The sequence below is a fragment of the Eublepharis macularius genome, chromosome 10 (assembly GCF_028583425.1).
Source record: "Eublepharis macularius isolate TG4126 chromosome 10, MPM_Emac_v1.0, whole genome shotgun sequence".
NCBI classification, from domain to species: Eukaryota; Metazoa; Chordata; class Lepidosauria; order Squamata; family Eublepharidae; genus Eublepharis; species Eublepharis macularius.
In genome coordinates this window covers 53,454,214-53,467,942 of record NC_072799.1, presented here as the reverse complement: position 1 = coordinate 53,467,942, position 13,729 = coordinate 53,454,214, and the positions used below count along the sequence as shown (strand labels likewise).

Here is a 13,729-nt window from a genome sequence, read left to right as displayed (position 1 = left end):
GGAGGAACATGAAGATGGGAGATCATATGAAGTATCACTGTAGAGAATTCCCACTTCTATTTAAATATGGACTTTCCCCTTTGTTTCTCCGTAGGTACGTTTAGACCACAGTGGCAAGTTTTATAATGCTCACATTCAAGAAGTCCAGTCTACAAATGGACCAGTGGTGGTCTTTGTGGAAGAGCTTGGTGCCAGGTACGTGAATGTTCAAACACAGAGTTTGCTGCACTGATATATAGCGTTAGCATTTGCTTACAGCCACATTTTTTAGATACGTTGACATACTTCTGGTTTTTTTTGTTAAAAAAAACCTGTGGTTGACATCTTCATCAGCGCTAATCTTCTTGCATAGGGTTTTTGAAAAGTATTCTGCAGGCTTTGTGGTTTGCATGGCTTCCATTAAGAGGAGCTAAGGAATACTTCAGACTAGCTTTAAATTGTGTACACATTTCATTCTTTGTGAAATTTTTGGAAGCAAGCCAGCAACCATTGCTATGTTACTATGACAATCAAGTGTCTCTGTGTGTGGTTTTTAACTAATTATGAAAATGTATCAGAGAGAAACATTGGTGCAATTGCATTTATGCTCAGGGGATCTGCTGCACAGACTTATAGGTAGACCAGCAATTGCTAAGAAATTATAATACCCTATGGGTTGTGCACATTTAATGCTAGGAAATGTTCCTTGTTTTTGAAAGGAGTGATGTTCTGTCTTGGCAACCAAAGGTTAGGAGGGAGAGGAACTGTCGTCTTGGGTGGGGAGAGTTAAACTTTGTTTCCCACTCCAAAGAATTCTGATGACTGCTTGAAATGGCCTGGAGCTGAGTGTGAGCTAAAGCTAGAAAATGGGGATGCTAGAAAGGCGGGTAGGCAGGTGTTTGCAAAGGAGCCAGGGGTTATGGTTAAAACAGCCTTAGTCTTTTGCTCCTGAATTTCTGTTCCAACCAAGTACATGATATTAGGACTGTTTGTTTCTAGGATGGTATGCTTCTAAATATTGTGTGTGGCTGAGAGAGTTTTTTTTTTAACATTTCTTGTTTAAGGTATTAGAGCTATTACTGTTATAGTAATTCTGTAATAACTCTGCTAATATGCAGCTGTTCGTATAGTGGTATGGCCGACTAACTGGAACAGGTCTTTGAAAGGAAAGAGACAAGCTAATAGATCTCTGAAGCGCTCCAGAGTTTTGCAATGCTTAGCTATAATTTTTAAATATGATTTAACATAGTAAGCTGGAGAGCTGTTGATTTTAATTTCATGCCTGTTAGTATTTTGTATGTAATGACAGTGATATTTGTTTGGTGTGTGAGCTCAGAGAATTGCATTGTTAAACGCTGTACAAACATAATCAATATGAAAAACACCCTGATCTACTGGTGGTAGATATCCATTGGATAAATATTGGTAACTTGGGCAGGTTTTTATGTCAGTACGTGTTAGGTGTGAATTGGGGCTTTGATGGATGTTGTGACTCTGTCTTCCTTACAGGCATTCTGTTCTGCTGAAGAACCTTAAGCCACTTCCACAGCCTTCTCCTGTGGAAACCTGGAGCATTGTGGCAGGGAAGAAGATGAAAAAGCTCACTTCAGTGCATGGGCAAATTGTTCAGACTGGTAGGATTCCCTCTCCTTTTTTGAATCGTACCTGCTTAATGCCAGGCAGGACATAAGAAGAGTCCTACTGGATCAGACCAGTGGTCCACTCAGTATCCTGTTTCACACAGCAGCTTACTAATTCTCTTGGAAGGCCCACTTATATAGAAGAACTTCTCCTCTATACCAGCCCCCTAGCGCTGGTATTCAGAAGTTTGCTGCCTTGGAATTAATTTAATATTTTTAATTTAATTTATTACATTTATATTCCGCACTCCCTGTTTTCGCAGGCTCAGGGCGGATAACAGAATAAGGAGGCTCCCCTTACTCACCATGACTAGTAGCCCATGATGGACCTATCCTCTACAAAGCTGTCTACCCTCTTTTAAAGCCAGCTGTGCTTGTGGTTATCATTACATCCAATGGGAGTGAATTCCACAATTTCACCACTACACAGTAGTATTTCCTTTTGTTCGTTCTGTATTTACTATCTGTTCACTTCACTGGATTACCTTTGCTGCCCAGTTCCAGTATTATGGAAGTGGGGTGTGCGTTTGCCATCCCATGCATAATTTTATAAACCTGTCATGTCCTCCTTAGTCATTAACTCCTGTAGTCATTAACCTGTCTGTACTTAATTGAGAAAAATGTGTGTTACAGATGCGGAAGGCCGGGGGTCAAAGAATCCGAGCAAGCTGATAAAAACATCATCGGCACGGCCTCCTCGACTGCAAGGACCAAGGGAGCATCGCATGTCTTGGCCTGGGATACATTCTCAGCACACCTCTCCTGAGCACAAAACTCAAGGCAGAAATTCCTCGCAGGTGGCAAGGTCAATCCAGTATGTCATTTCAGGGACAGCTCTTTAAAATTTTAAAAGACTGAAGGGGTGTGCCAGAAAGCTTCCAGGGATTTAATAATTGCTGGGATGACTCACGGGCTGCCCCCGAGGACCTGATATGCTCCTTGGTTTTAGCACAAAGATGAACATATTTACCTAAGTAATTAACTTACCCAGAGCTAAATTCTTGGCCAGAATCCTACCAGTCACACAAAGACATATTCTGAAATCGAGAAGATTGTGTTTTTGTTATCTGACACTGATAATCATGTGTCCTATAGAGTCTCTCAGTTTGCACTCGCAGCCAAAAAGATAAGATCTAGAGTGGTACTGAATGAGGCTGTTTCGTGATTCCTGGGATAGTTTGGCATACAGTACTGTTTTAATTAATTTTACTTAACCTTTACAAACTGTGATAATGGATTTAACGGTTTATTAGTCGATGTTTGGTAAATTGTGACGGCCTATGGCTATAGACAATAAACTCTCTTTGGACATAAGTAGTTAACCTGTTGCTTTTTAAATGTTAATTAAGAGTTGCTGGTTTTCTTCTTGCATGCTACTGCAGTCAATTGCATGGAGTCTTTATTGGGGAGAAAGTAAATGTAAGTAAATAAGTGAGAAGGTAGATGAAGTAAATAAAACTTCCTAGCCACCTGCACTTGCTGTTAGCTTTATGTTCTAAAAACAAATCTAAATAAGAATTTTAAATTACAGGGTTTTGGGGGGGGGGTGCGCGGTGTTATAGTTGAAGGTGTCTTTTACAGGTTTCAGTGGCTAAAAAACATTTTTCTTTATAGAAAGATGGACCATGACAGAATGAACGGTTTGGACTGTGCCCGTAGAAATTCTTTTGGCCTTTCTCCAGAGGAATGCAAAGAGAAGCAGACTGTAGAAGAAACACGTGCCCCTTATGAGCTCCAGCTACAGGATGAAGAAGCCTTTCCTGCTCTTTCTGTATGTACATTGGACAGAGAGAGCTTTTCTGAATGTGTCATTTTATACCTGTTAATGAAATGGACAGCCAATTCACTGCAACTGATTTTCTCATTACTAAAGCATTATGTGTATCATTAAAGGATAGTTTGTTACTATCAATACAGCTTTCTGTACTAAACTTCTAAATACTACATTAAGGGGAAACGTTGGAATGTTGTGTTTTTAGAGTATCAGGTGAGCAGAAACCTGTTTCTGGAACTTTCTGATGATCAAAATCAAAGCTTGACTGGTAGATACTGCTTGGGTCTGAGGAAGTTTTTTCTTTTTCTTTTTTTTGGACACTCTGTGACTGATGTATACTCTTAGTAATAAAAGAACTATAAAGGCCTTACAGGAGGAAATGACATCGCACGAGGACAAGACCCCAAGCTCGGCTTGGATGTTTATCTATGCTCTGAGTAGAAAGAGAATTGGTACTTAAAGGCAACAGCAGTTACTAGAAAGTCCCGTAGGGTTCATTGAGACAACTTCTGAACATTTTTTTTTTAAAAAGCTCTGTGAAGGATTGGCATGTGTTCAAGCCTGAGCAATTGATCAGTATCAGCATCATCATAGCAGCAGGGTTCACATGCTGAACCCTAAACCATTTCAGATGGTGGTACTTTTATGGCTGTGGTTTCATGTAAAATCCTGGCTACATCAATTTTCAATTTAACTAAATCCCCTCCCAAAACTCAATTCTTTCAGAATCCATTGGTGTCTCAGGTATCCACTCAGACCACTGATAACTGTGGACGAAGAAAACTTTTGGCTCGTGAGGAGAGAAAAACCAACCATGTGAAAGAAGAAGAGGAGGAGGAAGAAGAAGTGGGAGCAAAAGAAGAAAAAGGTATCAGAATTGGACCTTCTCCCTTCCAGGGTTTAAAGAAGTAGTGTTCTACATTTGAGGCCTTCGGTACCATATAAAACAAGGAATCTCTGCTGTTTGAGAACATTTGGATGAAGAGCTAATGTAGAGTAGTGGATTGAGTGTCATACTAGGACTGGAGAGGTCTGGGATCAAGTTCCCGCTCAGCAGTTGACCTCATTGGGTGATCTTGGACTAACCTCACTGGGATGGGGTTTGTTGTGAGGAGGAAGTAGGGTTGCCAACCGCCAGGTAGTGGCTGGAGATCTCCTGGAATTACAACTGGTCTCCAGGCCACAGAGATCAGTTCACCTGGAGAAAATGGCTACCTTTGGGGGTGAACTCTATGGAATTATGCCATGCCAAGGTCCTTTCCCTCCCCAAACCCCACTTTCTCCAGGTTTCTCCCCCCCAAATCTCCAGGAATTTTCCAACTTGGAGCTGTTAACCCTAGGAGGAAGTGGTGGTGGGGTTATGCGACCTTGAGCGCCTTAGGAAAAAAAGGCTTCATAAAATTGTGCTAGTAATATAAAATGTCTGGGAAATCTTCAGAAAAGCAGATAAGAAATATTTTAAATGAAAAAAGTATGGTAGAGCCAGTTTGGTGTAGTGGTTAAGGGCGCAGGACTCTAATCTGGAGAACTGAGTTTGATTCCCCACTCCTCCACTGGGTGACCTTGGGGTCAGTCACAGCTCTCCGGAGCTCTCTCAGCCCTACCCACCTCACGGGGTGATTGTTGTGGGGATAATAATAACAATTTGTAAACCGCTCTGAGTGGGTATATAAATCAAATGTTGTTATTACTATTACTTGACAGATTTTTAGAATCTCTATTAATGGTACTTTATTTTGGTATTGCAGACTTGGCTCCCAGGCAGATCCCTTTAGATCTGAAGCCTGACCCTGAAAGGCCCAAGGTAAATGTTTAAGAGGTGTCAGGTATTCCCTAAACCTTCCTCTTCATCAAGAATGATAACTTATGAAGCAGCTCTGATAGTTCATTTTTAACTTGTAGAACAATAAGGAAGATGCCTTGGATCCAGGCGTATCGCCTCCCTTAAGTCACAAAGATACACAATCCCCAACTGTTGAACAAGTAAGAAATATGTGCTTAAATTTTTATGGCTCTTTTCTGGAAAAACTATCCAATTGCATCTTGCTTTTCTAACACAGACTCTGATTACAGCCAGAATAAAGCACAGAATATTGTGTTTGTAAAACAGTGCATCATTGACAAGTTAGAAGCTGATTTATTTCACATAATAGAATATGCAAACAGAATTAAAATGTTCATTTTTTGTCCATATTGAAGGTGGGGTGAGGGATGAAGTTATAGTTTACTCACGGTACTTAAAAAACTTCAGCCTTCATTACTGCAGAATTTTTTCTATTCATATGCCTCTTGGTAGTGATGGTTCATTGACGTATTTTGCAATAGCCCAATGGATTAAAATTAATACAACCTAAGCAGGATATCCTCCTCCTCATCAGAGTGGATATCTTGATTTAAAGAGACATGAATTCTTGTACAGACTAGTAGTGACTGTAAGATTATTGGACCAATTTAAACCCATATAGTTCCTTTTGATTCCGATTGAATTTGGTTAAAGTCATGACAGCCGAGCCATTGACCCTGTTCCATTTCAGCTTAATTGGCCATGATGGCTTATTTGAACCTCTATCTTCAGAGGCGTTATACCAATGCCATATGCTGTGGACATACCTATATTAACTTGATTTATGCAAAAGATGTTTCCAGTAGACTGAATTCACAAAGAGGCATCTTGCATACTAGGTGAATATATTATTTTTAGTTTTAAGAGGGTAAACAGTTGGTTACATAGGCATATCATCATAACTGTATTATACACTAGTTCGTAGTCCTGGGCAACAATCCTGGGCATGCGCACGTTAGAATAAAACAGGTTGGCTCTGTGGACCTTCTGAACGTCATAGGTGGATTCTGCACATTTGTTACAGATCTTCCTATAGCAGGGAAAGAACATCATAGATACTGCAGGGCAATTGAATATAGAGAGTCCTGCTTCTACAGGAACATTTAATTTTGAAAATAATATGTGATGTGATGTCATCCTTTTCTTTGTTTTGTAGAATTTGCCAGAACACTTACCACATGTCAGCCACACTCCATCTCCGGTTTTGCCTGAGATGCATTTGTCTCCCGCAGTGCCTCCTGTACAAGCCATTGTGCCAGCTTGGCCAAGTGAGCCACCAACCTATGGGCCAACAGGTTTGCAAACACATGCCTTTCCAGTTGAAAACGAATGAGGACCCATAATGTTGCATCTTATTAAGAGCTGCTTTTATAATTCTGGTTTGAAAGTAATCGATAGTGTAGTGTATGTAGGTGCATGTGGGACTCTGATGTTGCAGACCAGGTTGAAGCTTTGGGGATTCATAATAAGGGCATCTGCTGTAGTGGTTTCCTAAATATTTGGTCCAATAGACATTAAGGGAACAGAATGTCATCTGGTTTTATAATAGGTTTTCACCCAGTGCTTCCCAGAGTCCATGCTCATATTTTCAGCCTCTGAGCTTTTGGAGCCCAGCAGTCATTCAGCTCCTTTTCTGTCTGGTGCTTTGGGATGCTATGGAAAATAGATGGTTGCAAGAGGTGGCTGTGTGAGCTCTTTCCCTCGAAGAGGAGGAGGAAACCATTTCTGACCCCGGCCCCTGAGACAGAGAGTCCCTGCCCCCATTATAGAAAACAGAGGGCTCTGTCTTTGTCTTAACCAGAGGGGTGTTAAGAGGACTTGTAAAGGACTTGCCGACCCCCAGGATCCCAGTTTGAGAAACTCTGTATTATCCGTTACATGTTCAGGTCCCCATGCATAAAACCAGTGTTCCAGTCTCCAGACTGAATCTTGATTCAGGCATAGTGCCCCTGCAAAACTCAAGTCAGGTGGTTGCTGCTAGTCTGGCCCAAAGGAGAATGAATATAGTCTCTTCCCCCCCCCCGACTTGACTAACTTCAGCCATTTAATTCTGCGAACGAGTGGTTATTGGGACTGGCTTTGTGGTTGTGGTTTCCATCCTTTCTCTGTTTCACTTTCTCTTTTTCCAGACTTTTACCCACCACTTGTTCATTTCTATGATTCTTTGTGCTGGTCTTCCCAGCAATGGAAGAGTAGCAAGTACAGTAGATTGGGGAGGTGCTCTTCAAGCAGCAAAATGTCTCTGCGGCTGGCAAACCAACTTGAGTGCTGATGCCGCAGATCTTAGAATATTTGCCTTTTCATTGTTCTTTTGGGATTCTCAAGATGCTGCTCTTCCTTCTGGTCTCCCCCTCATAATCTCTTTTATCCGTCTGATCCTAGGGCACTTTGTGGTGTCTGATTCTCAGCAGTACCCATTAAAGCATTTAATAAGATGATGCCATTTAACTGTTAATGACAAGTATTAATTTCAAATCACCTTTCCTCCCAGCCCCCTTAAGCTTTTTAGCTTTCAGAAAGTTTTAAAAGAATTAAGATGGCCAATGCTGCATGCTTGCTTAAAGCTCTTTCTTCCTTATATGTAAAGGTTGAGGACTTTGGAACTTTGGTTATTGGCAGCCTTTGTGGGTGCCCAGACTGGACCAAGAATGTGTTGGATATTGCACTCCGAAGCTCTTGGACTTTCTTGGGTCTGGGTCACTTCTAGCTAGCTAGATCAAATATTTGGGCCCTGAGCAAATGTGTGGCATTAGTCACAAGTCAGAGAACTGCAGCTTTCATAATTAAAGCAGGGATCTTACTGAGAACTGGTGAACTGTTGGTAGTTTGTGCATCTCTTTCAAAACCCAGGAAAAGATCTGCTCTATGCTTTTTTTTTTAAAAAAAAGTTTTTATTTCATGGGATTTTCCTCTGCTGTTTACTTGTAGCTTAATTTCTGGTGCTCCTCCTCCTCCATGTTCTGTTTTGAGGATAGAATGAAACATGGTAATAATTCCACTCCCAGGGGGTGGTAGGTGGCAAGGAAGTAGTGTAGGATATTTCTCATTGCACAGAAATGACTCTCTAAAGAAAAGGTTGGTGACTAGAGATAGGTGTGAAACAGGAAAAAAAAATGAACCCTGCGTTCCACGAACTTTAATGAAATTGTCTCATTTCATGAAACAATTTGTTAGGTTTGTGACTCGTCATATCCTGGGGCTCTACAACAGCCTCCTTCATACTCAGAGATGCCAAACTCGCAGGGAGACTTTAGCAGGCTCTCCTCCAGCCATCCTCCAAGTTTGGTGAAGATTGCAATACGTTGACTGGGAGACTGCCTCCCTTCTTTCCCTCCTGGGAGCCACGGGGGGTGGGGGGTGGCCTCACTGAAGCTGGACCCTTGCCAGGCAATGCCCTGAGACCAGGGTGGGGTGGGGTGGAGGAAAAAAAGACACCCTCACCCAACAACCTTCCCAACGAGGACAAGAGCAGAAAACAAGGAAGAGGCGTTTCAGTCTCTCTCGAAGCACCAGCAAATCCAGCCAAAAGCTCACCCACCTCACAGGGTGTTTTGTTGTGGGGATAACAACAACATACTTTGTGAACTGATCTGAGTGGGCATTAAGTTGTCCTGAAGGGCGTTATTGAATGTTGTTGTTATTATTATTCATTTCTATCTTAAACAGCACTTTTAGTCAACTTCCCTTTAATCACGTATCTTTCTGTTTATCGTTAACATTCCCATGTTTAGTGACTATTGTGTACTCCTTTTGATCTTAGGTGTTCCACCCCAAATACCCGGGTCATCAGTGATGCCATCTTCAGCCGCTGGGCTAGATTCCCCTCTTGCCCAGACGACATCCAGTCCAGTTGCCGGCATTCCAGTACCCCTCCAAGCAGTTAACCAGCCTGTAATGTCGATTCCTCAAACGCTGAACCTGTACCAGGATCCGCTGTACCCTGGATTCCCTCTTAATGAAAAGGGGGAACGAGTCATGATCCCTCCTTACTCCTTATGCAGCACAGGAGAGGATCTTCCGAACGGTAAGAGGAGTTTTACACCATGGCTCAAGACCAGCTCTTTCTTCTTTGAAATTGGGGGTGAGGGGTCAGCAGAGCCAGCACAAACTCTTCTGAAGTGTTCATAGGCGTTCATCTGTGGCTTTGTTCAGACAGCACACAAGTGTGTTCATTACTGCCACTTGTTGCTGTACTTGTGTACATCCTTTGCCGAGCACGATTGATTGTGTCTTGGCTTTTGAAACCTTCAAACACTTTGCTGTGACACCTGATTGCCAGCACCTTTTCAACCAGAGTTTAAAATCCCAGATAGTGGGGAGGAGAAATTTACCCAGGTGGCTGTATTTTGATGTCTTAGCAAATTGGAAACCAGTTTGCACTGTGTGTGTATGTGTGTGGCAACAAGCCAAGTTTGTGCCCACTAAACACAACCAGGTTTTGTGTAACTTCTGAATGAAGCCTGTACTTCATTCCATAACATAACTTCTTTTTTGACATCAGATGAAATCCTTATGTCTAAATGATGAAACTGTGGTAGTTAACACTGGGACTGGATAACATTTCATTAAGTTGTTTCCTTTTTTTTAGATAAAAATGTCCTCAGATTTTTCTTCAATCTTGGTGTGAAGGTAATTGTCCATGTGTTTTTACTTGCTATAGCTGAACTGATTGCATGAATCAATTTTTAGAAAGATTAATTTTAGAGAAATTCATAGACTGTCCTGTCCTATGAGTGGCGTATATTAAGTATGTGGAAGATATTGCCACAGTTCAAGAACTAATTACTATGGCGCTATTGCATAATTTTTTTTTAAATGGCTGTTATTTTGGATTTTAAATATGCTTAACATTTTGTATGTTTTATTAGAAGATTGATAATGTTGGAGGTACATAGCACACTACAGTGTACCCTATTGATGGAGTTGGTGTACTTTCTTTGGAGGTAGCACCATATGCTGGCTATAAATTGCAAAGCCTCCTTATATGGTTAGCCTTTTCCCCATGACCTGTATGAGTCGGAAGAATGTAATGATAGTTTCATTTGAATCTTCCAAACAATTAGTGGACCTGGATATAATCTGGTGATAATCTTCTCTTTTACAGGAATGGGTGCCAGTAGATGAGGGCCATTTTGACACACTTGAGCATGGTAGCACAACCCTGTGCTGTTACTCCAGCCAAAGCCTATGTGCTTAGATTGGAGTAACTCTGCATAGGATTAAATTGTTAATCATGTGCTGCTCATACATAGTATAGTAAAGGTGCTTTATAGCAGCATATACTAGCTGTGTGTTACGTGTCGTCAAGTCATTTCCAGCCTATGGCAATCCTATGAATGAGAGCTCCAGAACATGCTATCATTAACAGACTTGCTGAGATCCTGCAAACTTGAGGCCGTGGCTTCTTTTATTGAGTCAAGCCATCTCATTTTGGGTAGATTTAACTAGAAGAGAGGTGCAGTGGATTTGTGTTAAACCACATGACTTGTCTGAAGTTCCCAGTTTCAGTTCCTGACCCCTCCAATGTTTTTTAAAAAAGGGGGAAGTGGGGGTGTCTTGATTAGCAAGAAAGTTTCTTCTGGGCTAGAGATCCTGGTAAGGCCTAGGTTAGGCCAGTCAGAGTAGATAATATTGAGACAGATGGGTCAATGTTCTGATTTTGTGTAAGGCAGCTTCTTGTGTTTGGATGAGCTAGATACTGTTTAAAGGGCATTAACAGTTCATTTGTGTTTGCAGGCATACAGCTGTCCCATGTGGGCCCCACACTCCTATTTGTACCCTCTCCATCAGGCTTGCTTGACAGCTTGTAGAATGTATCCAAAGGTTCCAGTTCCCGTGTATTCTCACAATCCTTGGCTGCAAGAGGTCCCTTTGACTCAGAATGGAAATGAAGCTGTACAAACGGAAGGCCACTTTCCTATGCAGAACGAAATCACAATCAACGGCCAGAGTCCCCACACTGAAACCATGCCTCCATCTGTGCCCCTCTTCATACCTACCACTCAAGTGCCTGAAAACCAAGGACTGGTCTGTGTTGGGTCTGAGAATCCAGCACAAGCACTTCATACTGAATATGAGGATTCATTGGGACGAAAAAGCATATTCCCACAGCCCCCATTTGGGCAGAGCCCATTCTTGGGACCTGTTCCAGTTGCACCTATTTTCCCTCCCCTTTGGTATGGGTATCCTATTCAGGGCTATGTTGAAAATTCTGTGGCAAGGCCAGTTGCTGTGCCTCCTGAGGACACACGAGCTGCTGTGTACTTGCCTAAGGAGTGCAGTTCTCTAGCCCCAACAGCAGGATGTTTTGAGTCGCTTCAGAAGGCCAAGAATGAAAGCACTGCCCAGTGCCTTCCTTTCCCTGTGACTGCTGCACAAGGTGAATGTGGTGGTCTCAATGTAAACTCAGCCTGGGTGCCTAAGGAGAAGCAGACCTGTACTGCTACGCTGCCTGCTACACAAACAAAGTCTGTACCCCAAAATCTTTCCACAGAAGTGGAGGATAGCAAAAGCCAAGCAGTGTCAGCACCGGAGATGCAGCTACCAAATACTGCATCAAAGAGTACCTCTCTTAGTCCTAAAGAAGTAACCGATAAAGGTGGTGCAACTAGTGACTTAACTGGCTTGGGAGAAAGTAAGGTACAAAGGCCAAGGGAAGAGAGTTCTGAAGATGAATGTGAAGTTTCTGATATGCTGAGAAGTGGTCGGTCAAAACAGTTTTATAATCAAACTTATGGAGGAGGTAGAAGACCCAGAAGTGAATGGAGCTACCCCTCTGGGAGGGGGGGATACCACCACTACCCAAGAAATGAGGACGCATGGAAGGGGCCACCCACGAGGAGTAGAGACGAAGGCTACCGCTATCACCGCAGTTCTAGGGGAAGGCCGTATCGTAATGAGAGAAGAAGACCAAACGTGGGAGATAGTCATCGGGGGCAGCAGTTCCCTTAAGAGAATCTTGGGATTCTTCAAACATGTATACTAATACTGAGAGAGTTAAATTATTTCCAAACACACACATGCTTTCTGCTTGCTTTAAAGGCCAGAAATACCCTTGGATTTTCAGAGTGAAGTGAGGCTGAAGGGGAAATAACCTTTTAGTGTTACTAATTTTTGTTTTAAAATGTTTGGTTTTGTTTAAATTTTTCACAGTTGTGGTTAAGAGAACCTGTGTTATGTTTGGACTTTCTCCCCCAAAGATTTGAGTTTGTGATGGAAGAAAGTGGTTATAATGGAACCTTCCTGCAGTTGAGTATTTTGACACTTAATAATGAAGAATGTTGCACCAAATAGAATGTTTATCCTAGCATACTGTATCTTGGGGCTTTATGCTACAAGAATTCTCAGCCTCCTGGACTGTTGTCTTTGTGCTTCCAATCCAAAGGCCTTTCATCTCGAAACTTGTGAAACTTGAATGTGTGGGGTTGTGTGTTTTTGCTTCAATGATTTCCCCATGTACAGTGGTCAACCATCCTTGTGTCTTAGATGTTTTATTCATAAGGATATTTTTTAATAAAGCGTTTCTTGAACTAGTAAAAGCAATCAAGAATACCTGTGTGGAAAACTGGTAGGAAATTCAATCTAGTGGCGAATTCTCCCAGGCAGTCTTAACACTGGTATGACCATAATGGTGCCTATGCCAATTATGTATTATAAGATGCTGTGCATTTCCAGAATAGTTTTGCATCTGTTACAATACAATTTAAGACACTTTTTGCACTGACAAATACCTAAACAGTTGCTACAGGAAAGATTCATGAAATAACCGCAGTTGCTTTTTTCTAAAGCAAAGCTTATGTAATAAGTTAAGTATTTGTCTCTTTCCTTTTTGCACTGTTTTAAGGCTAGTTATACTTTATAAAACTCCTTGCTGATTTTTTTTTAAACAGTGGCAATTTTGTAGAATGGGAGGCCTCTGTCCTATTTTACAACGTCAGTCTGATTGCTGCCTTGTTCTTCTGTAAGACTGAACTATGTATATTTATATATATTGGTGTAAAAGGTGAAGGTTACTTTTTATTCATGTTTAAGAGATTCTATAGCCTTTTGAGGCAGGAGACTTGAATGATACCATGTTTGTGAATTCCCTTCGGCTGCATGCTGTGTACTTCTGATTAAAAATGTGTTTGTTCTTTGATTTATATTTCATTGTATGAGTAACTTCCACCCTTACTAGAACATATTGTATTAACAGCCACCAGAAATACCAGGTTTTTGATTATAGAGCTGAACAGAATTTTGTATACCAAAAAAACAGGGTTTCTCACCTGTAACTGTTGATCGTCGAGTCTCTTCTGTGCAGACACACATTGGGACTGCGCAGGCGCAGGCCAGCCGCGGAAAAGATTTTTCTAGCTCTAAGAGATGTGAGGGGGACGTTCGGATCCACCGCGCATGCGCGCCGGTGTTCCCGCCAATTTTGAATGCATATATATCCGAACGTCCCCGGCATTCCCTCAGTTCACCTGAGCCGCCGGAGAAACAATGGAAGAA

General features: G+C 41.8%; 1 protein-coding gene across 4 annotated transcripts in view; it reads left to right on the top strand.

The window, feature by feature from the left end:
• Nucleotides 1–13,373, top strand: part of OTUD4 (OTU deubiquitinase 4) — a 30,751-nt gene extending 17,378 nt beyond the window's left edge. For 2 of the 4 annotated variants that reach the window (XM_054990527.1, XM_054990526.1), the window contains exons 11-21: nucleotides 95–195; nucleotides 1,489–1,613; nucleotides 2,253–2,424; nucleotides 3,234–3,390; nucleotides 4,120–4,261; nucleotides 5,142–5,197; nucleotides 5,296–5,376; nucleotides 6,393–6,531; nucleotides 8,997–9,260; nucleotides 9,825–9,865; nucleotides 10,973–13,373. In XM_054990527.1, coding sequence (XP_054846502.1) covers nucleotides 95–195; nucleotides 1,489–1,613; nucleotides 2,253–2,424; nucleotides 3,234–3,390; nucleotides 4,120–4,261; nucleotides 5,142–5,197; nucleotides 5,296–5,376; nucleotides 6,393–6,531; nucleotides 8,997–9,260; nucleotides 9,825–9,865; nucleotides 10,973–12,187 — 2,493 coding nt within the window. In that variant the 3' untranslated portion in view covers nucleotides 12,188–13,373. Of the gene's footprint in view, nucleotides 1–94; nucleotides 196–1,488; nucleotides 1,614–2,252; nucleotides 2,434–3,233; nucleotides 3,391–4,119; nucleotides 4,262–5,141; nucleotides 5,198–5,295; nucleotides 5,377–6,392; nucleotides 6,532–8,996; nucleotides 9,261–9,824; nucleotides 9,866–10,972 lie in introns of all 4 variants that reach the window. The other 2 variants (XM_054990525.1, XM_054990524.1) reach the window with 1 other exon arrangement.
• Nucleotides 13,374–13,729: the final 356 nt, after the last annotated feature.